This window comes from Pundamilia nyererei, unplaced genomic scaffold, assembly GCF_000239375.1.
Source record: "Pundamilia nyererei isolate P.nyererei 1_Seehausen unplaced genomic scaffold, PunNye1.0 scaffold00004, whole genome shotgun sequence".
Classification (NCBI taxonomy): domain Eukaryota; kingdom Metazoa; phylum Chordata; class Actinopteri; order Cichliformes; family Cichlidae; genus Pundamilia; species Pundamilia nyererei.
In genome coordinates, this window is record NW_005187405.1 from 7,905,754 (window position 1) to 7,933,606 (window position 27,853).

The 27,853-nt window shown below is 38.9% G+C and overlaps 2 protein-coding genes across 4 annotated transcripts; one reads left to right on the plus strand and one right to left on the minus strand.

Annotated features, from left to right (window-relative positions):
* Window positions 1–432: 432 nt before the first annotated feature.
* ccdc178 (coiled-coil domain containing 178) lies at window positions 433–19,434 on the minus strand. 3 transcript variants are annotated; one of them, XM_005721440.1, is made up of 20 exons: window positions 19,256–19,434; window positions 18,819–18,943; window positions 15,501–15,637; window positions 15,348–15,391; window positions 15,179–15,258; window positions 14,880–15,083; window positions 14,529–14,749; window positions 13,489–13,631; window positions 12,829–12,982; window positions 12,637–12,732; window positions 11,962–12,098; window positions 11,671–11,854; window positions 11,519–11,581; window positions 11,255–11,383; window positions 11,058–11,171; window positions 10,751–10,896; window positions 10,413–10,572; window positions 7,890–8,039; window positions 3,421–3,555; window positions 433–1,103 (listed from the first exon to the last, which is right to left on the minus strand). In XM_005721440.1, exons 2-20 carry the CDS (start codon window positions 18,874–18,876, stop codon window positions 1,014–1,016), a joined length of 2,445 nt encoding a protein of 814 aa, XP_005721497.1. In that variant the 5' UTR covers window positions 18,877–18,943; window positions 19,256–19,434; the 3' UTR covers window positions 433–1,013. The 3 variants fall into 3 exon arrangements, with proteins under 3 accessions (XP_005721497.1, XP_005721495.1, XP_005721496.1); XM_005721438.1 differs by lacking the exon at window positions 433–1,103 and adding an exon at window positions 2,072–2,356; XM_005721439.1 differs by lacking the exons at window positions 433–1,103; window positions 19,256–19,434 and adding exons at window positions 2,072–2,356; window positions 19,113–19,159.
* Window positions 19,435–22,356: 2,922 nt separating this feature from the next.
* LOC102198829 (dystrobrevin alpha-like) lies at window positions 22,357–27,583 on the plus strand. Its single transcript, XM_005721559.2, has 5 exons — window positions 22,357–22,529; window positions 24,861–24,928; window positions 26,777–26,857; window positions 26,946–27,159; window positions 27,463–27,583. The coding sequence occupies exons 1-5, from the start codon at window positions 22,513–22,515 to the stop codon at window positions 27,581–27,583; spliced, it is 501 nt and encodes a 166-aa protein (XP_005721616.1). The 5' UTR covers window positions 22,357–22,512.
* The last annotated feature ends 270 nt before the right edge of the window (window positions 27,584–27,853 follow it).

Below are 27,853 nucleotides of genomic sequence, written 5' to 3' on the forward strand. Positions count from 1 at the left end.
AGCATTAACCTTGACGCTACTAAAATTCTAATGAGCATAAGCATAATTTGTACAATTTAGATTAATATATAAACATTGTTTGTTTTTTAACTTCTTTTCATTCTCGTGGAAATGATAAATATCTAGGGATTTCGCACTTTAGCATTTATACAGAGCAGACTTTGTGTTGTTTACCACTAGTATGACATTGTTTAAACATGATGAAAGAAAAATCAATTTTCTACAAGTACTAAATGTGATTCAGTTAAGATTCCAAATTGAAAACAGTGTTTCCCCAGGGTTCTTTAGAAAGCCAGTGGATAGTGCACACACAACATCCTTTTGTGCACACTATTTACCCCTGGATTGCTCCAGGCTAATGTCTCAATAATTTTCACTCCTTTCTCAGGTCCTTCCCACAAAGGACTTAACTAATGATCCATGGACAAAATGAAGCATTTAAATTTATTCATTAATCATTCATCTCCAGCTCATTGAAAATGCTAAACTTCCACAAAATTAAGATTGAATATTGAAAAGTGATTGAGGGAGACAGCTTTCAGTGAGTGAAGAGAGCAGAAGAGTGTGGGCTGCAATAACAAAAAATAGGTTCTTTGGAGAGACGACGGGCTTCGCATGGGCATGGTCAAGGTGGCCAAGGTGTACTAAGTGCTAGTTAAGGTCATGGGGTTTCACTAGTTGTAATTAGATCTTGGGATCTGGAGAAGCGTAGAATTTCTGTCAACACTGCCTGTAATTATTCTCTTTTCCAATTAATGGTGACATAGATTAATTATCTGATGAGGCAAAGCCAATTGCAATCATTCACCCAGCTAAAATTAGATCAGTCCTGACAGCAGCATGAAAGTCACCTGTTTCATTGTTATGGATTTGCTGCAAGTAAAGAGGGGGGAATAGTGAAGCGTGCTAGGGTAAGTAAGTTGTCTGGTACAGGTGAATGTCCAATTACACTGCTATTTGAACTGAAGGCATCTACTCATTGGATCCAGCGGCATCTGGATTGGCTTGTTTGTTCACCCCATAGCATCATCAGCGGTAGTAGAGTCATCTGTCAAGGATTGTAGGAAGGCTGAGATGAGTTCGCTTTCCTCTGACATCTCCTCCTGTTGAAATAAGGCACAAACAGAATAAATGAAAACAGGCTAATTAGGAAAATGCTGCTTTTGTAGAAAGGCACCAATAAAGCATCTTCGTTTCATGTGTCTCCTGCGCACACAGTTGACGTGTCTGCAGCTGCGAGAGTAAAGTTACCGTCTTGTTCTTATTTTTCGTCAGGAAGGAGAACAAGAGGCTCCTGGTGAACCGCGTCCAGGTTCAGTGCTCTTCTGTTTTAAAAACCTCAGCATCCAGTTTTTCTATTAAACTGCCTGGCACTGTCAACCAGCTTGGGAATCTGAACCAGCCTAGCCATGCAGAAATTCTCTGACTAACAATTATATCAGAAACAGGATCTTGGATTACTGTCCCCTGGGACTGGGGCAGTGGGCGTCTGCTCCAATCATTACTGGCCATTCAACAAGGCTCTGCACTGCTCTCCGCTGTTAGCCATTGTCAATTATGCCATCCCCAGTGTAAACTCGCAGAACACAAAGCTGAACTGCCAGTTCTGGCAGGAGTGTAACAGGATGACAGCCCGCCACCCCACCCTCCCTACTCCTACAACACCCCCCTCCCCCACCCACTCCTACACACCCACCCTAGGGTTCCTTGGCCTCCCTTCCCTCAAGCTACTTTTGAACAAACTGCCATTTGGCTTCTTATTCCAGCACTATAACTGTGAAAGCGTTAACCTGACCTCTCTTATGTTCTGCTCGTGGGGTTAAGTGGACATGATGGATTAGCACAGGCCTCATCAGGATTCAGCCTGGTTTCACTGCAGTTACAACCAATGTCAGTTTTATTGATTCCTTTATTTCTATTAAACTGCCAGTTGATATTGATAAACTTTGACCCTGTCAGAAATACTAATTGTGTTATAGGAATTGTGAAGGTTTTAATATTTGGATAGGTGAAGTGATTATGCCTGCTCGTAATCTCATAAGGCATTTAAAGTTGAGCTCAAAAGGGCTTTATTTTGTTTTTTTGTTCCATGTGTACTTTTTGGAGGATAGAACCTGAGCTGGACTCTTCATCAGGAGCCTGTTTAAAGTGAGTGCTGCCTGCTCTGATGGACCCTGTGCTGAGCTGTGACGGGTGACGGTGTGGTGCGCTTGAATACACCAGCTCTTTTGTCCTTCACACTCTGCAGCTCTCTGATAGCTCCTCCCCCTGTGCCCCACTCCTCCCTGCCTTGAGCTGTGATCTGCTGGGGCCTTTTGAGGCTGGGCCGCTGAGACATGGCTGCTTCCAGTAATGTCTGGACCAGAACCCATCGAAAAGAAAAAAAAAAAATATGCCAAGCAGTCAGAGGAGGAGAAACTGAGAAGGAAACCACCTGATAGCACTTTACTAGGTATCCTCCTGGAAAGCCTCCAATCAAAATCAGAGCGTATTTTGCCTGCAGCGTATCTGCTAAATTTGTTGTTGGATCAAATTAAGCGACAAAAACAAAATAAGAATTTTACACAAAAACAACAGCTTGCAACTGCCAAATATGGCTGTCGAGGGATTTAGGATATCCTACTGCCTAAGTAAAAAGGAAGTGAAAAAGTGGAAGTAGTTCATACTATGGTTGCATGCCACCTGGCTCTGCAGTAATACTGGACAGGACATTTCATAAAGATTCATCACTGTCCCTCTGTCCGCTTTGACCTCATCGCACATCACAGCACAGATTAGACACCGATTATCCTCTAATTGAAGATCCTTACTTTTCAACCTTGCAGAATATGCTCCAACTCTTCGGCGAGACAGACAGAAGGTTATACTATTCACAAAAAAGCTGTAAGGCATGGACATCTTCCATGTGTTGTAATGAACTCTGAATTAGATGCAAAGTGTAAAAAAAGAAAAAGAAAGAAAAAACAAAAACGGGCTCGAATCTTAATGCAATGTGACAACACATGTATACAGACAAAAAAGAGAGGCAGAGCTAGCCTTAGACACAGGGTCACCCAGAAGGCACCGTAGCACACGCACATCATCCATCACATCAGTCTGTGATCTGATAAGTAAATGTACAGACTGCATTGTAAGAGTGGTGTCTTAAACTCCGCCATAGCAGTGACGCACAAAGCCTTGGTGGATGTTTGCCTGGCTGCTCTTGCTTGTCAAAGAAGACACAAGGCAACTGACTAGCCGGATGAGGCTCAAACAATGCCAAGCATAACATGGAGTTACTGTAGTATGCAAAAGAATATGCTGCCATCCGGTAGAATACCTAGACCGGGATGAAAGTTGAATAAAAGGATTTGCCATTTAAATGAATGGTGACAGTCGGTGCAGTTTTCCAGCCTGTTTTACATGTATATGTACAAATACCTGGGCTGTTTTTATTTTCCAGTCGGTCTCTTGAGAAAGAGCCTGGCACCGGTCCAGTTCAGCCTGGCTGTAGAGGCTGCGTTGTTTGAAGTATTTCACCAAAGCTTTGTGCATCCTCTTCTGCAACAAAGAGAGCTAGGGGGAGAGAAGGCAGAGAAAAGGAATTGGTAAGGCAGGAGAGGAAATTAATGGCAGTGTTCAAGAAGAATGATGGAGGGGAATAGAGAAAGCAGTCAATAGCCCATTCTGCAGTACACGGGCCTGACAGGAATTTCACAGTCTCTTGGTTTCTCTGCCCACTCGTGTGCACTCATCAGAATCCAGTCACATCTGGCTGCCAGGATGGGGGGTTAATTTTCTCTAAATGCTTCAGCAGTTTTGTTCTAGCCGAGGCAAACTCTGTGACTGCAAAGCTGATGAGTAAAATATTTCTACTTCACCCAGTTTAACTTTATACCAATCCCCTCAAGACATATTTTACACATACACACAGAGTCATGAACCCCCCACTGAAACCAGAAATTATTCCTAGTCTCTTGGAAAGACATGCTGCTTGCTTTATTATTTGAACACAGTTTCAAGCAAAGAGGTTTAAATTCTGATAGATGCCATTGCTTTTCTTCCCCCTCCATCTCTCTACTCTTCCTACAAAGCTTATCATTGCTTGGCAATGTGTTCCCCAGTGCATTGAAAACTAAAGCGAATTAGCTCAGTCATCAGCTCCTGAAGAAAAGACAATAACAAGAATGCTCTTTATGGTGTACCCTGTTAAAACCCAGGAGCTGAAAGCCTCTACATAAACAACGCTGTGCTTACTTGTACAGTAGATTCAAAAGGATATTGATAACAGAGATGCTGGGACATGCTATAAGATGTTAATTAATCATGTATCTTTTAATATACAACTGCAAATTAGGAATACTTGAATGTCTTTACACTTTTTCATGAGCATTCTAATGTAAATACATTTGACATGACGAAATTTCTGTCTTTAAAAGAAAAACTACCAACTCTAATATTAGATTAATTAAATGAGTCTTCATTAGTCAGTTAATAAATATAATTCACTTTTCATACCACATATGTGCTTTATTTTGTGTTGTGAGACTGAAATCTAGAATATTTTTGCATCTGTACTGGTGTTAAAGCAATATGATTATTTAGCTCAGAAAGTTACACGTTTATATGCCTAATAATTTCTCCAATTTAGGCTTTAACCTGTCTTGATTGACAATGGCAATAAATTTAATGAATACAGACTCTTTTATTATTGTTATATTATTAATTCAATAATAAAAAAAGAAAGAATCAACATTACGCTAAATGAACGGTGATCATTTAGATAAGGAAAACAAATTCAATCCATAATTCATTACAAACAAAGGCCAGGTCTAACTCTTAGGACAAAGTGCTCATCTAGGTAATGGCCCTGTAGTATTAAACGACTATAAATTATTAGGTAGGTATATATATATAAGTAAAATAAAATGGAATAGTAACTTATATTCCACTGCTGACTACTATTAAAGGCAGGTAGTTGTTACCAATTCACTCTATATACAGAAATAAGATTAACACTAAGTGCTTTGTCCAATGAAATATAGTAAAAAGCAGCTTATGAGCTTAATAATGATTATAAACCTGCATTTTACCATGTGACTGCAGAAGGGGGAAAGTCAAAATGACAATATTTTGCACTTTAACTTTCTTTGTTTTAGCTGTTTTTACATGTATGGCTTTGGATGGACAATATCGTGGGGAATAACTTCATATTAGCGGTAATCTTTTATATTTGTCCGCATATCTCAGCATATTAAGACATGTTCTGCTATGTAGCAGCTGTCCTGAACACCAAGTGAAGATTGTTTTAGGTTTGCCACTTGAACTACTTCAAGTGATGCCTGCTGTCAGCATTATACTGCTAGATCCCAAAATGTTTGGATAGTGGCACAATTTTCACTATTTTGCCCAAATACACCACCGCAGTAGACTAAAAATGACACAATAAAACACAGACTCTAAGCTTTACTTCAAGGTTCAAGTTCTACCTTAAAGGCTGAGAAATGTCCTTTTATATATATATATATAGTCCCATATTTTAAGGGCTAATTGCAATTTAACAAATCAACATAAATACATTTTGGTTTCAATAATTGTTAATAACATTTATCTCCTTTGGTATGAATTAACTGCCTGAAATCTGACTTTTTTCTTTTCTTTCTTTTTTTTTTTTTTGCCAGGCTTCAAATTTTTACTTTGTTTTCAGGGAGTAACATGCAGCTCCACAAAGTAGAGGTCAAGTGAGTTACCATCAGAAGCTGCTGGGCTGCTTTCTTAGTATACTTTGGATCACTGTCTGTCTCTACTGTGAAGCACTGTAAAGCCAGCTCTGCAGTACTTGGCTAAATCTGAGGGGGATTTAGCTCTGTCCACTTTAGAATGAATCCAGATACTTTTAGTTTCAGTGACGTCATCAGCAAACACTGGTGACCCAGTGCTACTGGAAATCATGCATGCACATATGTCACACTGCCTCCAGTGTGTTTTACAGGTGATATTTTACGACTGGATCACAAACTATCCCAAGCGTTCCATTACAATATTCTGGTACAGGTTAATCTTGGTTTCATCTGTCCAGTGAATGTTGCTGCAGAACTGCTCTGGCTTTTATTTATTTATTTTGGCTAAGTATAATATAGCCTTTTGTATTCTTGAGGCTGATTAATAGCTTTCACCTTGTGGTGAACAGTCTTTATTTGCCCTTGCCCTTCTCTTTATGGTAGACTTGGAAAACTATATAACTACCTCCTGATGAATGTTCTTCTGTTGTTTTTCTTCGTTCGTTTTTTCCTAAACGGTATTTTCTTTTCCTCAGAATTTACCAAACCAGTTTATCTGGCCAATCTCAGTGTTCTCAGTAACACTGTGATCAATTTATTTTGCAACCTAAGAGTGGGCTGTTTTACTTGTACTCAGAGACAAAGAGACCTTTGACTACATATTGTTGCTTCACAGGCTACCCAAAACCTTTATCTGCTTAATTTGTGAAGAAATAACCAAAGAATATTGCACATCTATTCAATTACTTTAAAAGTACTGAAAGGTGAAGCTTGGTATATAAATTCCTCCATGACAGTTAAAGTAGTATTTATGCTTAGGGTTAGGTTTTGAAGATGATGAAAACCGTGTCACTGCCCACAGTTTCCATACCTAACTATATTTCAGTGATACCTTAGAGATGAGTTTCATTGTGCCCCTCAGTTAAATTTAATAAAAGAGATTATGGACTCTGAAAAACACAAATGACTGGCATCTCACTCACTTGCACTAATGTACTGATCTCTCAAATGATCCTGACAATGTTAAATGCATTTACCTTGTTGCCTCCAGTTATAAACAAATCAATTAAGAGCACTCACATTGTGTAACATATGTACTAACTGGGACACAATATGCAAGCATTATACAGATAATTGGAAATTTAAAACAGGAAGGAAATGCATTTGAATGTGTCTGTATAAATCAGATTAAATGATTAAATGTGTTAGGCCGACATCTACATTTCAGAAACATTGCTGATTATGAGCTTGTTATACCAAAATAATAACAAAGAAAAACAACTAAATTTAGCCATAAAACACTAGCCGAGAGGCTGCTGTTGTACAAGTGTGGAGTTGAAACAAACAAAAATGGTGAAGGCTGAATCCGGAGTAAAAGAAAATCAGGCTTTGATCATGAGCGTGGAAAATCCTGTCCACAGGATTTTATTTTTGCATGCATTTTTCACTTGATAACATTCATGCAGTTAGATGAGGAATTGCTCAAGTAAAGGTATTAGTCATTTTTGGAACAAATAATATGTATTTTTCATTGCAGGAACAGTGTGGCTTCTCCCTGGTGTTATGCTTGTCATGTGTAATTCTATTCTAGTTAAATAGTGTCAAAATCTATAAAGATTAAACAGTAAAATGCTGCTGAGTTGTCTCCCTCAACTAGTCAGACCTCCAGTGCTATTTTAGCACTGTCTGATCCTGACCCGTGTTTGCTGCTGATCCTTCACCAATTACTGCGGTGAGCAGGGCAAATTTGTAACACGACGATGATAAGATTTTTCACCTCTGGCCACCTTACAAAACTATAATCAGGGAAATGTTGAAGCTATAGTATTTACATGTACCATCAACCTCTTGCTTTACTCCCCTTGCTGGAAAAACTATCATTACATTATGTCACATCCATCATCCTCCTCCACTCGAGTTATCTCATTATTAGACTGCTGCAGTAACCTCCTTACTGGTTGCCAAACTAAAACCTTAAAATGACTGCCTATATGCAAAGAAGTGGTGTCTGGTGCAAAGTAGAATACCACCAAATAAAACATGAAGGAACATAAGGCAAAGGTCTTAGGTCATGAAACAACAATAACAGAAGAAGGAGGGGAACAGATAGCAAGGTTATATAAAATGTACCTGTGTGGAGTAATGAAAAGATTTATGTGCGCTGTTTTTCTCACTCAGTGCAGACACAGACTCCTGTTTGGCCTCCATGAGAATCTTCCTAAGGTCTTCATACCGGCTTGCCAGCTGTTTGTTTTCCTTTAGCGCAATTTTAAGTGCTTCCTGAAAGAGCATGAGCAAATAAGTTTAGGATCAAATATTAAGTGTTTACAGTAACTATGTAAAATCACCCAAAATTAGCATACAGTATACTGCAGACCAGTATTATAACTACTGTGACATACCTGCACTACATCGTCAACATTTTGCCATCTAAAACATTGATTCAGATTAAGTGTGTCAGTATTGGATACTTGCCCAATACTAGTTTCTTTGTTTGTTTGTTTTCTTAAGTCTGCATACCTTACTCCAGTGGGAGTCAGGAATTATTTTGATGTAACAACTTAACCACAGATTATAGTGAAACTAACCAATAAAACTTTAGCAGTTACATAGTGGGTGATACTTATACTGACTCATAAGGGTGGTATCAACACCGACACCAATATGGTGTTTCACCTCCAACTGTTGACAGTAATTTACAAAAATGCAAAGTATCGGTAGGGCTAGTTCATCAGATTGCTTGTAGGAGAACTGGCAGCATCATTACATATACAAAATAGATACTGAATAATGACACTGATTCTTGTTTAAGAGACTCTCACAGCTCTACAGAAAAAAAGATTATATATAAATATAGTGAAGCAAGATATAATATAGAGCACTTTGAGTGCTGTACAGTAAGCCCCTGCTGACCATTTAGAAGCTGCACCACTGACCTGCTTCGTGTGTGTGTGTGTATAGTACGATAGGCAGTTTGTAATTGTGTTGTTAAATAAGGCGACATAAACAGTGGCCATACAGCGCCGTACGCTTTTCTGGGAAATCAAGCAAATAAATCACAGTGAGGATGCGTCTCTCTGCATGTCCCTTTTTCATTTGAACAATGTTTCCTGAGTACTGGATAAGGGTGTGAATATCTCAACTCTACCTGCAGACATAATGAAGTGTGTCTCTGCAGTAAAACAGAACAGCACTAAAGTGATGAGTTTAACCCAGCAGAAAGAGGGGCTGTAAACATGACAAATGCCTGCTATTGATTTCAGGTTTAATTACTCCATGCAGCACTGACAAAGCCCATCTGATGCTGTTGTGAAGTGTAAATGGAACAAATTACACTTCATTGCCCATAAGAAACTGATAGCGTCGGCAGTTTGCATTGTTTACTTTGTCCTCGACAGACAACAAGCCCTGATCAAATCAAAAAAATAGGTGCCTTCCATGTGTGTGCAGTGTGCTTTGAATAGAGATCACCACAGATTTCTAACCAGTTAACCTATTTCAGCTTGATGTACCCTGCGTGTGCAACAACCACATACTGAAAAACGACCACATATGCTTCCAGCAGCTTTTAGTTATACTAACCTGCATCGGTTTCTGAAGAACAGGGGGGGATGGGGTCACATATTTTTAAATAAAATCTCATTTATAAAGGTTTCTATCATTCTGCTTCATGCACTGTGATTTCTGAATGCACACGCGCCCCGTGATGTTTTGCCACTGTAGACATTATGCATGTTTCATATTGGTCCCAATGATTAGTGACCAATTTCCTTAGAACCTCAGTCTTGTCTCTGATCTTTTTATTTAGTGAGAAGTATTGTTGTTATATCATCTTATTTTGTCAAGTGAAAAAGACTAAACCCTTTTTTGCATGACTAACTTTTATCTGGCTAATGGGAGTTGTGTCTATGAGGAAGACTTCTAATTCTTAAATTGTCTCACGCCAACAACTTCTTTAAAGTTGCTGCACTTGGATGCATGGCGGCTTAAGCTCCATTGCCTTTTCTTGTTTTGAACTAATGCATTCTTGATCACCGTTTAATGAAACTATATACCACATGGCGATTTCACATTAGATAAGCCATGTGAAACCCCCATCAGCAAAGAGGCTCTGGCTGGGGCTGATAATCCTGCAGATGAAAACCTTACAATAAATAGGGGTTTCTCTTACAAAGGAGTGTTCAAATGCTTGCCATTTTGTGCACAGCAGAGTCACATTTTATTTTCAGACATAAATATAGCAAGGTCCAGATTATATGCTTATTTGATGTAGTGAACTGCGGGCTTACATTCAAACTGCTCTTGAAAATGTTGGCCTACAGGTAACAAAAAAAGAACACCGCATCTCACCACGACATGCATCATCAAATTCGTCCAGACAAAAGACTATAACAACAGTGAGTTGTCATTTGCGGAAAAAGCACTTAAACGAGATTGACCGTGGCTTGTAATTTTAATTGCACACAGCTCTTTTCTCTGTATCTTAAGGGAAGTATTGTGACAAGCAATGTGCTGACACTAATCCATAAACAAATAAGCAATGAGATGTTTTCTACAGCTTGTCTCTGATTTCACAGTATTTGACACAAAAGTCATGTATTAACAGAGAGTTATTGAGAAAAACATTTTTCTTTTTTCTTTTTCTTTTTTTACCTTGGTGTCTTCCATTTGCTTTTTTCTTGCTGTAACATGAGCGGTGTGTGTCTGCATGGATCGCTGTGTTCGTTGTTGGCAGTTATTAATATCAAACTGCAAGGTGCTCATAATGAGAGCAGCTGATTTGTTTCTGAACTCCAGCACATCAAAAACACTCCTGGAAGGAGAAATCAAACACATCAAATCACATAAAGCTAAATAATTGCAATAATTATGTTTTCTTTTTAAAGGTGGCACAATTTTTGAGCATTTAAGTCAAAGTACTAAGGAGGTTGTATATTAGCCTTTTTTTCTTCCTTTCCTCACTCTAAGCTATTACACCTAGCACAACTTACTGAAGTTCTGCTATGACTTCTGGGATGTTTTCAGCTATTTTTTCCATTTTATCTGAAGCATCCCGGTATTCCTCACTTTTATTCATAAGGTCACTGATCATTCCCACGATGTCATCATATTTCTGTACAGCAGCGCTGTGTAAATCCTGTAAACAAAGAGGTGCATGAATTTACAAAAGTCTAAACCCTATTTTGTTGAAAGAAAGAGATTGTTTTGATACTTAGCCATGACTAGCTTTGGCCTCAATGAGCTTTACAGAGTAAACCTGACTTAGCAACCTGCTTCATGCACCCTTGTCCTTCTTACCTGAGCAGCTTTCAGATGATCGCATTGGAGGTCTTTCTCATTCTTAAGGTTGATTAATGTCTTCCTGTGTTCACATGAAATCCTTTCCAAATTGTCTATCATTTTTTTAATTTCCTATTTTAAAAAAAGAATAGTTACAAATGTACCTGCTTAAACTTTTGAAATGTTCCTCAACTATTATAAAGTTATTCTGCTACCTCCATTTTTGTCTCCAGGGCTTTTGTCACTGAGGATGCATCTTCAAATTCTTTCTGAAGTTGCTGATTCGTCAGCATTGATTTCCTTTGCTGTTGTTTAAGTTGCTCATCGAGATCTGCACACTGAGTCTGATGGAATAGAAACATGAAAGCCAGAATGTCATCACACTGACCTCAACAGGTGTAAACAACACCAGGAAATGGGAATGCACAAAGTCGATCAAACTGACTAAACTTTACTTCTGAAACACCTCATAAATATACCTTAAGTTGTTCCAGGGTAGTCCTCTGACCTGTCAGGTCTTTCCTCAGGTTTTCAATCTCTGTCTGTAGAGCACAGAAAGAGCATACAAAGAGGATGTGGTCTCACATTTTACACTGTAACCCATGAGCATTATACATATGTTGCCACTGACCCTGGCCCTCTCTTTCTCTGCGAAGGTTAGCTGCTCTTGTTCTTCGAGCTCAGCCTGAATGACACTGTGCCGGGATACAACTTGGGTCACTTCTTCCTCGGCCCTTTCCCACTTCTCGTCATTGTCACTGATTTTCTGGAGCATCTGTTTCCTCTCCTCACACATCTGCTTCACTGCTTTCTCGCTAACAAAAATCACCCAGTGAAGTAACGTCATACACACACGAGGACTACTGTACACAGTAATGATATTTATGAAAAGGTGATGCATGTTCTGGCTTTTCCATGGTACCTCTCCAAAATTTTTGTCTTGTAGTTTTCCACACTCTGTTCATACTGCATGTTTTCTTTACGGAGAGCTGCAAAAGTTTTGCGTTTTGATTCAAGTTGTTCTTCTATGCGGGAGACTTCTGCTTCCCCATTCAGTTTCTGTGGATAACATGGAAAGACGAACTTCATGGACCAGTGTTAACGCAAACTTATTTAATACTCTTGGTTTTAAGTGAAATGTTCTTGATATTTGTTTCAATTGCAGAGAAAAAAAGGAGCACACTACTCATTTTTAATGGCAGAGTACAAAGCGACAAAGATTCTGGAAGAGTTTGTCTGAATGTGTTAAAGGAAACTGCTTTTCCTGCTTTTCTACTGGGAATATATAAGACGTATCACTCTGTAACAATAGTAGAGCCTCAAAAGCTTGGGGAACTCAGAATTTTAACCGATTTCAAACTTCTTAGACTATAAACGTTGCACTGTCCATTTTCTTCCACTTTCACTGATTTCAGTTTTTAGATTCATTTTTTATGCTAGGGTTTGGGGACAACGCAGATAATTCTGTGGCTAACACTGCATACAGTCTTACCAAGTGAGCCATTGTGACAAACATAGGTAGCAATAGGGCCTCTTAAAGGATGAGGAGATGTGCAGAGTATTCGTGACTTTGTAACATTTTTGTGGTTCTACTTACAGTTTTCGCAATATCTTCTTGCAGGGAAATTAGTTTTTCTTGTAACTTCTTATTCGTATGTATTTCACCCTCAATTTGAACATTTAACTGTGCAATCTATAAAAAAGGTTCAACAAACAACAGGGGGAAAAACATTAATATCATTACTCCTAAGTGCTAATAATTAGTATAAATATGGACTGTGTGACTTACTGTGTCGGTTTCAGTTTTCTCTAGCTCCATCATCTCAGGGATACACTGAGTTATAAGTGCACACTTCTCTTCTGCAAGAGCAATGGTCTTTTCAGCATCCTTTATTTCATCATGTAGACCATCATCCATCATCTTCAACTGATTTAAACTTTGCCTGGAAAAAAAATAAAACACTATTTTGTCTAGGAATATGCCCTCATTCAAAGAAATCAGTTATATATGATTCTATATATGTGTATAAGTATTATATAATTATTTTAGTGTATCAGGACATCAATATTATTTTCCCATGAAAAGAATTTATGCATGTACAAAACAAAGATGAAGATCTTTTAGCCTCAAACCGAAGATATTTTTTAAATATATATATATTAATTATAGTCATTTAAATATTTAGCTGGAAAGTTTGGTATCATCAGCAAATAGCCCTGGGAGAAAACATTTAGGACCAAACAGAACCCTGGGGTATCCCATAAAGTATTCTCAACTTCTCAGACAGACGCCCATAATAAACATTAAAAAAATAATAATAAAATCATAGAAAGATAATTACATTCTATGAAAAAGGTTAAAACTACAAGAATAAAAGTGACTTTGAAATGAAGACTTAATTGAAGATCTATTCTAATGTGTTTCTAGTGTGTTTCAGTGGATACTCACAGTTTTTTTGCCAGAGTATTCTTCAGTGCCAGTAGCTCTTGGTCAGCTGATATCTTCTCTTTTTTAGCAGCCAGCTCCATGTTTTTAAACCTATTCTGGGCTAACAGGAGATCATGCTGTGTTTTTGAGCGAACGTCATTAGCCTAAAGAAGAGCGTGGGTCATGGGATTAGTATTTTTCAGAAATATGTTTCATGACGAATTTCACACATTTATATACAATAAAAGAAAACATGAAACTGTTATGAAATCATACTGTGAGTCTTTTACCAACAGGATCCACTGCTAAAAGCCTGACTGCACGCTTAGAAGGGCTTTTACATATTGAAACTTTTTGTCATCCAATCATTTCCTTTCTGCACAAAGTAAAAGCACATCTGCACATAAGCACTAGGCTTTAAGCACAGATTAGGTTGAATTTGGTCGCACTGTTTAATTCAATCATAAACTATAGAAAGTGGCAAGTGGAAAATGTAAATGAACACGATTCACTCTTTGAGGATCATGAATATCACTAACAAATTAAAATTTCATTTTATATAGAAAGTGGATAAATACATCAACAAGCATGCAACCCAGAGCGTTTCCCTATTTGTGAATCACAAATAGAAATACAGAAGAACTCACAGGCTACTGAAAGTGAACTACAAAAACTAGAATCATGGTGCAACTTTTTAGATTTTACATGAACACCCAGAATATGACAAGTGCTCTTATACTGTAGTAGTCAAAATGAATGAAAAAAACTTTACCCTTCCACACCTGTAAACTACAGTTGCAAACCCAAGTTCCAGTGACTAAACACGATCAATAAAATCACCCAAAATGCAACTCAGTTGTTATTTTTCATTCTGAAGTGTAACATAAAAGCACATTAATCTTGCTTGGATTTTGTACTTTCACATATTTGTGCTGTGTTAACAACACGTTTGTAGAATTCTTGGGAAATAACTCCACGAATCGTAATCTTCTACCAATATTGCATATTGAAAATGTGCAGATGTTTGTTTGAAATTACAAATAAATCCTATTACAGCCTACCTCCGCTTGTTTAGCGTCAATCTCATTTACGAGGTCTTTCTGGAGGTCGATTTTTTCCTTCACAATTGGAACTTGTTTTTTGGCAAAACTGATGTCCTTGTGTAGGCGATGATTCAACCCCTCGGTGTGTGACAGTTTCTCTCGGGCTTGGTCAAGTTCCTCTCTTTCCACTTTCAGCTGCCACTTTAATTCAGTGATATCTCTAATGCAAGCCTCGTGTTCTAAAAGTGTAAATAGTCAAAAATTAATTAAAAAGCTTACTCAGTGAGTTTAAGAAGAAAAAAAAAATCGGCTACATCACAAGAAGCAGCAAGCAGTTCGATGAGGATATGACACCTCATGGTCACTGACCTTTCTGCACAACATAAGCATGCTCTTTTTGCCTCCACAGTGAAATACTGTCCACTTTGCTCTCCAAAAACCTCTTCCTTTTTTTCTCTTTAAGCAGGGCTTCCTCTGCATGCTGCCGATCAGCCTCCAGCCGCTCAATTAGATACACAACCTCGCTGAGGACATCATTTATTTTCTTCAGTAGTGGAGATAATGGACAACTTTCTATGGGATAGGAAACTTATATTTCAACTACACAAACAATACAACAATAAATTTGTAAAGTCAGATTCCCAAAGCTATCTAATCTACACGTTTACCTCTTGCACAAATTGCAAAGCCTTCAACATACAAATCTGTAGACATCACAGAGTCAGAATCTGAGTCTCTGGATTGAAATCTGACAAAACAAGTTGACCTCATGTCACATTTCATGCTTCATTTCATTTCATATTTCATTTCATATTAAAAAATAATGAAATACTTCACCTTAAAGTTTTGCTGTATTTAGCTTGTGATTGATATCTTCCAGACTGCCACAAATTAAAAGGGAAAATGCGTCTTTCAGTTTCTTTTAACACCTATCAGGATATTTGTGTTACAATCTCCCACCTGTTGGACCACTCGATGCCATTATTTTACCTGCTGACACCTGTTTTCCACTGTCATCTTAATCTCTTGGATATGGTAGATAATGCTGTTGACCCATGGTGAAGGACTGTTGAGCAAAGCACAGGTGCGACGTCTACCAGAGCAAACAGCTTGAAGATCTACTTGATCTTGAGACAGATAAAACAGCATACGGTCAGTAAAAGGCCAACCACATCTACAATCCATACACTATATATTAAATATTAAATAGCTACAACACAGTTGATCTCTTTTTCTTTATGAATAGACTCTGTTTATTTGAAGCAAACACTCGCTCAAATGAATGAATTAATTTTGGAAAAGTAATTAATAAAATTTATTTGGCTGTGAAAGCTGTTGTGTGCTTCTTTACTTGCACTTTGATTCTGGTTTTACAGACTGCAAAATACTGGGAGCATCAGTGAGAGAACAGAGAAGTCCTTTCAGTGTCTCAACACAAACCAAAGGGTGCAAATCTTGGTGGTGAAAGGACGCCATCTGGCTGTCACAAAGCGGTGCAGTTTACCAACCTGCACAAGTATTAAAGAAAGTCTTTTGATAAGCTAGTTCAGATGAATAAAGACTAAAGTGATGCTGTTTTCAAAAAATTAGCCTGCACACTGCCTCTTAACATACAGCGTTACTACAAATTCATTCCAAACATACAGTAAATTCACTTGACTACACTATATGTAAAAATGTATCCTGGTGTCTATTACAACAGTACAGTGTAGGCTCGAATGTTTCTGTGACGCTGGGACTTAGTTTTAATCAGTGATTAATTAGCAGTCACAGAAAAAAAACGAGTTACACTTTCTAGGAAACATTCATTCATTTTTGGTATACCGGGCATAAGCGCAGCTAAGATTGAGTTGTAAATGTTTATTTTCTTATTTATATCTTATTTTCTCCTGGCTGAGTTCAGTGCATCAGCAGAAGGCATTAGAAGACCAAAGAGTCAGTAAGATACCAAACTTTAACATTATCAAGTTAGTCTAGGATTATATGAAGAGACAATAGACAACAAGATGCCCTTAATTCAAAGAACTGTGGCACCAATTCATCCCATTTTTAAAACAATAATAACTGAAATAAAACAGTGACTGTGATGTCTGCTGCTTTGGTTTTCTGCACAGCCTTTTCCCTTTACTTTTCCTTTACATCTCCACAGAAGTCCAAATTCACTTCCAATTCCAGACTGTCCCAGTTTAGTTCACAATTATCTACTTATTTTTAATCTGAAAAACATTTCAAACAAATCTGCTTAAATAAAAGTGAAAGTTTCTTTTCTTTTTTAAGCCTATTGAATACACTATTCTTTCAGAATCTGTGAGTATTTGTATTAAATAATCTTGATCTCAGTAAAGGCCAACTGTGTGCAACCTGTGTGTTGTATTAAAGGCAGTCATCCTATTTACTGCACTTTGAAGTGAAAAGTATTCGTTAGCCTTTTTTGAAAGCACGCTCTCTTTACTTTTAAAACCTAAAGCATTTTCTCAGCACAAAACATTTTTCATGACCACAACAACTGGTTTACTGCCCAAGGCTCTTTGACTCTGTAATTATGCAACAATGAGCACATGTTATTCAGTCCAACTTTATTTATATAGCGCCAGTTCATAGCAACGGTTGTGTAAAATGGCTTTAGAGCCAATTAGAGTGATCAGATGATCCCCTATCAGCAAGCACTTGGTGACAGGGGGGAGTAAGAACTCGCTTTTAACGGGATGAGATTCCAAGGATAACCATTCTCAGGAAGATGCTGTGACCAGTCAGTGAGTAAAGAGTGGAAAGAGAAGAGGGGGGAAAGGGGAGTACAGTGATGCCATGGACAAAAACTCACAGGGTCCCACTTTTGGGGGAGGAGTTAAAATCTCCACTGGTTGGTCTCATCCATTAGTTTGTATCACTTAGGTCAAGTCTGAGCAGACCAAGACATCTTCTGAGCTCTCCTTGATCTGAGAGAACCTGTTAGATCTTTTCTTCTTATCCTTTAATTTTTTTTAATGTTAGTAAAGATCAAACAGGAAAGTAGGGTTGAGAGCAAGGGGGAGTGGTGCAGGGCAGACTTAAACCCAGGCCCCTGCAGGCTTTTAGCACGTGGGTCACCCAGTCAAACAGGTGAGCTATAGCAGACCTTTTCTTGTTAACCTTCGGGGTACACAAGCACCAATGTAGGCTGAAAGTCATAGCTGGATTGTGGTTCCAGTCCTTTAGATGTGATAAACAGGTGAAGCCCATATGCAACAACAAATGCCCCCAGGGTTTTTCCTATGTATAAAGAGAAAATTGGCTTCAGTCAGGTTGTATGGTGTAGAGAAGACCCAAAAGCATGATGTAAGACCCAGTGAAAAGGCAAACCTTCAATAGTAATCAAAAATAATGATAATGATAATAATAACAATGAGGAGTGAGAGGAAAAACAATAGAACACAGAGAGCGAATAAACGCATTACAAAAACAAGGGTCTAATCAAAACAAGAACCAAAATCTCAATAAATACTAAACAAGAATCCAAAGCACAACAAAGCCAAACCCTGACAGTATTAGCCGTCCACCAGAGGAAATATTTTTTTAATTGGGGTTTAATTTAGTCAAGCATAAAATACATTTTTGTTATTAAAAGCCAAAAACAGCAAGAAAATCCAAAGACGTCTATTAAGTAAGGTAACACGGACACTGACCAACCTTACCTATGCTTCACAGGAGAAAGTGTATGCCCTCGAGGGGTTTGCAAACTCGTCTCAACAACAAAAAGACTGAGACAGTGACATCTGCAACCTTTTCCACGTGACTGAGACCAGTTATCTTATCATGATGCTTCCAGAACAGCTTCTGAGTGAAGTAGCTCAGACTAAGTAAAGAGACTGGGGAAAAAAAGGGAAAAACTAAAAAGAAGACCATCTGCTGCTGAACAGCTGAGATGAATAATACACTCTGAAGTTGGGTAGGAAGGTGCTAAGGCAATATGTCAGTGGTGGGCTGAATTAGCTCTAAATCATACTGGCAGGGTGTATTATAGCCATAGAGGAGGCCCATGTGAGCCTCACTTGCAGTGCCATTTTTGCCAATGATGTTAGATAGTGACATTTCTTCAACATCATTAAATATCATTACATTTACTCAGCATTTAAATAGCTCTGAGTGGTGCAGATGCTTAAGCACTGCCTGGAAGACTGCCTAACACATAACAAGCCTCTACATTTAAACAAGGTGTTAGCCTAAAAAAAAAACACATCCACAACGTTATTAAATTAGACTGCTTGTTGTAACAGAGAATGTGTAGAGTTAAAGTGGATTTATTTGCAGGTGCATCGCTTCTCTTCTCACCTTGTTGACTTGGTCGTCCTTCCCTGGATGGGAATCTGAGGGGTTCCACGTCCGGCATTGCTGCAACTTCCCCAAAATGTATTAAAAAGAACACATCGCTGACTCTAAAGCAACTTTTCAGCGCACTGTAAAAGCGGGAGAGACATCAGTTAACCTTCATTGTCTAATCTAAACCTGGATCTTTAGCTCCAAAAAACAAAAAAATATAATTGGTAGCTAAATATTTCTGTTATAATAGATTTAATTCCTGTCGTTGAACTTTGGGTCAAAGTTGCGCTAACTGCAAGTTGATACCTTCACTCATCTCCGGATGCCGCTCTTTTAGCTAACGTTAAGTTAACGTTTAATTAACTGAGCTAATGACAAATTAATGAGCTAGGGGAGGTCGTTGTCATGGCACAAAGTGAAAGCGGAAAAATGAATGGCTATCAACTTACTTGTATTAATACGCTTCTGGCTGGCAGCCATCAGAGAACTGTCTTAAACTGTGATACTGCTCTTCTGAATTAAACACCTCGCAGCTGACCAGCAACAAATACAACTTGACCCTTCTTTAAAGTTTTCTTCGAATGAATCAACTAAAGTTGCTGTCAATCTTCTTCGAAGGTTGCTTAGCAACAAGGGGGCCTGTACGCTCGGAAAGGGCGAGTTACATTCAAGAGCAGCAGCTATTTAGCTGCACGGGGAGGTCTCCTACGATTCATGTGAAATTAGGTACTTTTTTATTTTTTTAAAACACATTATTTTTCTCAAAGGTGGGATTAATTTAAAATTCAAATTGTATTTTTTATGTTTTTAGGCGGTTATAGACAGCAACCCTACTTCAGTAACCTATTTTCCAAGAATCCCACCGAAAGCGATACTTTTAAACACCACTCAGCAGCCATCTTGGAACGCACTTTGGAGAGTTATTTTGAAATTTCATATAAAATATGTGACCATTAAAACATAAGCCACTGAATTTATAAACTAACAGGCAAATCTGTTTTAAAAGAAACTGTTCAAAGATGATATCAAATCTGATAACGTTTGTTATGCCTGTGAAGCCATGTGAACGTCTGTATGTAATATTGTACTATATAAAAGTAAAACTGAAACGCACTGAATTAGCATCACAGCTGCTATACTGTTACCATATCATGTCTCTCTTAAAATGTGTTCGGTTGTTTTAACGATGAATAAACATTTTAGGACCCTCTAAAACTCTACACTTATGTTCAAAAATGTAATCTTTAACAGTGTAATATTTTATTGTTGTTTTTTTAATCGTTTTTTTATTGTGTGTGTGTGTGTGTGTGGTAATGGCAGGGTAGTGTCTTTATTTAGGTTTTCCTTTTGTTAATATTTTATAATGAGGTTTTCGTTATGATTCACATAATCTCTGCCCTGAATAGCTCACAATCTTCTTCCATTTACATTTAAAGAAATTTAACATAAAAGCGCATATAAACATTAAAAACTAGAGTGCGACACAATCAGTACAATCAGAACAACTGAAAAGATAAACGCTAAAGTAAACAACAAACAAATGATGAAAAGAAGGCATGTTACAAAAACAGATTCAAAATAATAGTCAAAGGTGTTCTACCTATAGATATATTATTGCACTTCGGTCACCATTAACGCAACTATTTGTCCACTCTTGGCTTTATTAGCTTTGCACTTGTTTCATCTGCATGACGTCATCTTCTTTAAGCCACATGATGCCGCAACTTGCAAACGACTTAATGTATGCGTGTATATAACACCACGTTAATATGCACCATAAGCTGCTCCTTTTTGTTTTTAGCATCTTTTTAAAACATTTTGTTGTATCAAACTTTAACATTTTTGCTGCCACGCTGACGCAAGTGAAGAGATTCCGCATTACGTCATCGCGGAGGCCACATATTGGAGGCAGAAGCTGCCTTGTTCCGATCAGCCAGTGTGCGCTGCCTGAAAAACATTTTCTTCCACAACACAAGCTTTTTTTCGGAGGTGCCGGAGAGCGGCTCGAGCACGGCCGCTTACGTGCAGCGATGCACCAGCCTACACCAAAGAAACCGTGATCGCGCCCCGGGACACGACGACGGATTCGCGGATGGAAAAACAGTGATGTTGCATGGCATGCCTCGAAATAAATTCTGGTAAGTGTTGTGCAAAGTGCTGCTGCTGCAGTCGCTGGAGGAGGGAGGCTGACGGGCAACGAGAGGAGCGAGCTTAACCCACTTTGCCCCACCGGGTGAAATTAGTTTGGCAAGTTTTTGGTGATTTAAAACGGGAGATGTGCAGGTAGTGAAACGCGGATAATGGGAAGGAAGGGGTGGGGGTAGATGTTCCTACAATAGTGAGACCTTTTGTCTCATGTCCACACAGGTGTTTCGAGTATGACAGGTGATGCATGAGGGCTGAGCGTGTACCACAGGGTGCCTGTTGCCACCCCACCCCCCAATGTCCTGCTACCTTTTGTAGGATTTTAGTAATGCTGCCCTAACTTCCACAGGGCACTGAGTCCATACCCAGAGGTGCATTTCTCCTCGGTGCAAATTTGTGTTTCCATGTTGGCTTTCACATTGCATAGTTAGACAGGCAACCATGCAAACTTATTCCACTTGTTTGTTTTCTTGTGACATTACAGAATTCAAGCTTCTTAATTCATGCAAAGAACTCACTGGGACACTTGCTACCCATAAATCAGTGTCTGCACTCTTTTAACGTCGGGGTAGCAAAGTTCTTCCCCTTTTTACAGCTGAAACCATGGTGATCATCAGCAGGTGACAGAGAGCCCTACCGGCAGACATCACCAGCTGGTACCAGGCATGAGGAGAACTCATCTCACTACCTTTACTACACCAGAGCAGAACAGCTGATTACCTTTAGTCAGCAGTGCAGCTTTTCCCTCTTGTTTTATTTTTTAATTCCTGTCTGGAGATGGGATTTGGATGCCAATGTAGTTCAGTCTCGTGATATAAAAATAACTCTGGCCAATCAGTGGTAACAGCTGCGATGTACTGTCCCGAGCCAGCGACACAGATTGGACTGTAACTCTAGTAAGTGCTTGTGTTAGGAATTGTTGCTTGTCAGCCTGGTCCAAGTACACGGAGGACATAAATTAACAGCACTCTCCTCAGGTTTTTTTTTTTGGTTTTTTTCTTAATCGAGCTGCTGCAGAAATAGAATCAAAAATGTAAATAACTTACTAATAAGGCTTGTTTTGGTCTGATATTTGTCCAGCAGAAATGCTGTGCAGCGTAAAAAAGGAAGGGGGTGGGGGATAGAGAGTGGCAGGGCTAAACGCGGCCAAGAGTCTTGCAGGAATGAGTCACGCTAACTCTGGACTGTTAGTGGTAAAAGAGGATTTGCTCTTTTAAGGACAATTATTTTCTAATACTTCCAGTGTGGCAGTGCCACAGAGAGTGAGTAATGTTTGCCAGGGCCAGATGTCGGGCACCATGTTTTGTGGGGGTCTGCAACTAGAGAGCCGGCAAAGCTGTAGAAGAATGTTGCACCTTCTCATTTGTAGTTAAAGATAGTGACAGCACATGCTGTATTCGAAGTCACAGTTTCTAGTTTCAGATGTGTTCGGATAGGCCCGCCCGTATGGGCCCATTTTGTTTGAAAGGAGTTTGTGTCATGGACTGTTGTTTTAGGAGAAAGGGCGACCTGGCTTTGTAATAACTCTGCTCAGGAAAGGGGGGGGGAAAGGGATACGAACATGGTGCTTTATGAAAGGTAAGGTTGATCATGTCATTCCCTTCCCCTGCACTGGTTTAATATCAGCTCTGGCAATAGATTGTATCAATCTCAGTTATTTCCAAGGATGAAAACAGACCGCAGAAGGTCACGTAGCTGGCACTCTGGATGTGTTTGAATGTGATGCGGCAAAGGGTATCAGTTTTAATCTAGACAATGCTGTATATTTGTACACTTTTATATTTGCTTAGTCTGGAAGTGATAAATGGGATTCAATATCCATTGCTTTCATGATGACATTGGACTTGTGGCTGCTGGCAGTGGCCTGACATTAAATTGCATCTAAAAGCGCTGTGGTTGTATTCATCATTCTCTTTAAACTGATGAGATTTATTATTTGTCTTATTAGAGGGCAGCGTTGAAATTCCTCTGTGGCCGTTGTGATCTGTGCTCTATTGTGAAGTAATTTACTGAAATACTGCACTTTATCCTATAATTCCAAGTTAACTTATTAGCTTAATCTCTCCCCTCTTGAAGTGGATTTCAAACATTCCTAGTGCTCCATAACTGACTGCCTGCACTGGCAAGAATCAGAGGAAGGCAAGCAGGAGGTGGGGGGCCAGAAAACTGTGGTGTTGTCTGCTTTTTAACACTAGGTGAATTCAAATTTCTGCACCACGCATATCTGCAGCATAATATTTGGGTCTACCAATTACTGTCAGAGTAATTTGAAAAAGCATGCCTGAATGACTGTCTCACAGAAAAAGCGTCTTCAAGCCACTCGCCCAAGAAGTGTCACTGTGCGCTCAAGTATCAGCCCGCCGACCGTTATCTCATAAAAGATATTTACTGGTGAAAAACTTTTCTCTACAAACTTTGCTCGTCTGCAGTGGGAGGTGTTATATGTGCGTGTGTGTGTGTGTATGAGTGTGTGTTTTAACGAGTGAAGCGGCTAGGATCTTTGCTGCCATAGCAACAAAACCACATGACTAGGTGTATTAGATTGCCTCGGACAGTGTGCAGCGAGGCATGGTGTGAGCATTCTCTCTCTGCAGCTCTGCCCCTTTCAAACTCCTCTCTATGTCCAACTTAAAAATATTTTGATAACCACCGCACTGCGCTGCATTCAGGTTGCAGTTTACAAAATATGAATACTCTCAAATTTGGAGCATAGTATGATGTTATCACGGCCGGATTGTCCTGCAGTGGGATGATGGGGCACAATAAGCCGTGGGCCCCTTTTGGCTCCCTTTGATGTTTTGTTTTGTTTTGCTTTTTAAGAAGTTTACACACCGACAACTCTTGTGAGTTTTGCATGGCATCATTTTTATCTGTTAATTTCTCTTTATGTAGGGAAATTAAAGAGCAGTGACCTTTTACTAGTCTTTCCAAACACAAAAAATGAGGGAACTGTGATAAATACACTAAACACTGTTGATCTGTGTTGCTGTTGGCATATCTGAAGTGAATAACTGGCTAACCACGTTAAAACTTCACCAGACTAAATATTAATAATATTAATGTCCTGTACCAAATTTAGATGTCATCAACAGGTTGATGAGCTCCTGTCAGTTGCTGTCTGTCCTTAATATACCAAAATAAAGTAGCCGTCTTAATGCTGTTATTATCTCTGGTAAATTGGAAGCAATGCTTAGCAGTTTTTATGGTGAAGTGCACGAGAAATCTTCTGCTGTCGTAGTAAGCTAGCAAACTCAAGAATTATAACATGTGCTTAACCTTGAGAAAGCGCCAAAACCTTCATGTCACGGGTGAAAGTTTAATTTTGTTGCATCTCTGTCATCCTTCCTGCAATCTAAAGCAGACTTTTTTTGGATATTTTAAGTTGAAAGAGGTGGGATTTTTGCTACTGACCTTGGTGCATATGCATTTCTGGGAGGAGAATATTAAAACTGGGTGTGCAAACATTTATTAATATTTGGGATATGCAGTTTTCTGCTAATTGCATCGATATTTAATGCTGAAAAAAGTGCAAGAAATAAGACATGCTTGTTATCAAAATTAATGATATCAAGCGATTCCTTGCAAAGAATTGTGCTCATGTGCTCATTTAGTAAATCTGTCCCCTTGTTTGGAAAAAGTCAGGGGAAAGACTTAGCCAACTTTTAGCTGAATTATCAGGATATCCACAACTGATTAAACTTTGGATAACCAGAACAGAGAAGCTGCGTTTGTATCAAGGTTAGGAGTCATTGCTTTAAAAGTCAAGAGTTTAATCTACTGCCATTATCGCTGAGTCATAACGATGTGTGTCTAATGTTGATGTTAAGCTTAAGGAAGAGCACCCTGAGGTTGCGACTGCTAATGCTGAGGCACTCGGGTTCTGACGTTGTTTTCTCTCCTCTTGATCAGAATGATTGAAGACTGCGGGCAGAGCGTTGACACCATGGCAGATAGAAGGCAACTGTTGGTGGAGATGAGTAAGTGCTCAGGGCCGCAGCTCACTGTGATCTTTGCTGGACTGTTTAGCTCAATGACCGTAAAACTGGCAATTTCTTTCTCTCTCTCTCCCTGTCTCTCTGTAAGTTTCATGTACAGCAAATATCATAAAGATCAAGTGTCAACCACATTGATTTTTATACACACAGGCCTGCAATATGACCTCAAGCTGTCTGTTCACACAGTGTGAAGGCGCTAATTTGAATTTATTGAAATACAGCTCATTAATATAACACTGTTTCGTATAAAATATTTTCACAAAAAACATTTATTGTTCAAGTTTTTGATTGGTAAATATTCCCATTTGTCGTGTTTAGAGCTGCTTTGTGGACAGAACTTTCTCACTGTGAGAAAGTTCACCAGAAAATAATCTGGCTCTTAGAAGGTCTTGAAACTAGGTAAATGCAACTTGAGATAAACTACAAAACATGATATATTACACTGTGTCATTTTTATTATTTAGCAAAAAAAAAAGCCAAAATGCTGAAGCAGAAAACCTAAATACATCTTTACTGCTTTCATAGGAATTAAGAGGATTGTAGAATTAAGTAGGAGCCAGGTGCTGCTAATCAAATGCATTTGATTAATTGATCATCAGCAAATGTGAGCACCTCTATTAATCATAAGTTTTGGCAGCTTGTTGCGCTGGAGCGTTCAGGTGTGTGTTACACAATGGCAAGGAGGGAAGACATCAGCGATGATGATATACAAGCAAATGTTGGTGCCCATCATTCAGGGAAGGGTTATAAGGCTTTTTCCAACCAGCTTTCAAATCATCTTTCCACATTTTGAAATATTATTCAGAAGTGGAAAATATTCAAGACAGTGGATATCCTAACAAATTCATCCCCAAGGTAAGACTGCAATGATAAGAGAATCCAAAGAACCCAAGGGCTACATCTCAACTCTGCAGGCCTCAGTTAGCATGTTAAATGCAATTAGCAAAGTGGCAATGTGTGGCCAGAATGCACAGAATCATATTTGGTAGAAACCAAACACAGCATGTCAGCACAAACACCTCATACCTGCTGTCAGGCACGGTGTTGCAAGGGTGACGATTTGGGCTTGTTTTACACCCACAGGACCGGGACACCTTGTAGTCATCGAGTCGACCATGAAATCCTCTGTATAAAGAGTCAAATGTAAGGCATCTGTCTTTGCCCAGAGATCAAAATCTCTTCATAGCGATGTGAGAGACTGATAAAGCCATGCAGAAAATGACTGCTTCATGTTGTTGCTGCTAGAGGTGGTTCGTTTATACTAAAAATTAAGCTTTTAAGGACTAGATCAATTTTATGATAGCCTGGTTGACAGAGAGTACTTTCTTTTTAGTCCTATCTTGTTTTCTCAATGGCATATTTAAATATATAATATTTAACAGTTTGTATTCCATTTTCAGTATTAACTCTCAAGTGACCAACCTGTTTTAACAACTGAAATGACTGAACAAGCTTTCCTGCTCTTCTCCCCCCCCCTGTTATAATTTGTACAGGAATACTTTTTTTTAATGGCTCCATTTGTGTCTATCATGCATGTGCTCTTTCTTTTATTGATAAAATGTTCAAAGGTAATTATGGTGTTCAGTCATTTTCATGTAAAAAGGAGTTACCCCGACTCATCTCTAACTTGAGCTGTTTTCATAGTCATTTTAGGCACTAAGTATCTAAGCTACGGTTCACTGCAGAACTTTAAAATGCAGTGATAAGAAGTGGGAAATTACAATAAAGCCTAAAACTGTAATGTAGTAAAAAATAAAATAAAAATCACTATCACTTGTATCAGTGGCACATATTTGGTCATTTGAGGACTAAAGAGTGATGTTCCTACAGGGGCTCAGGATTTGGATTCTATACGACTGTCGACGTACAGAACAGCCTGCAAACTCAGATTTGTGCAGAAGAAATGCAACTGTGCGTATGAACTTTTATGTATTGATTTTTTGAGATGTTGCACGTGGCCGAGCCAAAAAGGCTTACGTTGACGTCTTCCTGTTTTCAGTGCATTTGGTCGACATTTGGAACGTCATCGAGGCTTTCCGGGAGAACGGCCTCAACGCCATGGACCTCAACGCTGAGCTTTCCGTGGCTCGTCTAGAAGTCGTGCTGTCCACTATCTTCTACCAGCTGAACAAGCGCATGCCCACCACGCATCAGATAAACGTGGAACAGTCCATCAGCCTGCTGCTCAACTTCCTGCTGGCAGCCTATGACCCGTGAGTAAACGCGTCACGTGACGAACCGGCTGCTGGTTGTGTACTTTCACCTCGGAGGTTTTGACGTGAGTTGATGCGGCGTGAAATGTGACCGTGAAAATCCAGACTCTTTTCCCCTTCTAATGTCACAACACGCGGATGTAGAGCGGATAAGTTTGTAGGCTGACTCATGCACATGCTTTTTACAAACACAGCTGATTTCATGCGATTATAGCAGGAACACTACGCAGCCTACATCTTCACAGCTCCTTTTAAAAGAATACATGAGTTTAATGTTTTCGTTTTTTTTCTTTTGTCTTTTAGGGAGGGCCACGGCAAGACATCTATCTTTGTTGTGAAAATGGCCCTCGCAACCATCTGTGGTGGGAAAATTCTGGATAAATTAAGATGTAAGAAACACAACAAATCTTTATCTTACTTTTAATCGTGAAAAATGAAATTATAATTGCCTATGTTGCCAGTAATAAATCAGCGAATTCCTCCTATTCTAAGTAATGTAAAATTATTAGGACCTGTTTTTTTTTTCTGTCTGCTCTGGTTTTAAAACAAGTAGCAGCAGCACTAGCACTGCCCTGGCTCTTCATGGCCGGGAGCAGTCATTATTCATTACTGTATGTGAAGGATAGGGTTTATTACACAATGTACAAATCTCTGGGGGCAGCAGCTTGTAAAAAAAAAAAAAAAAAAAAAAAAA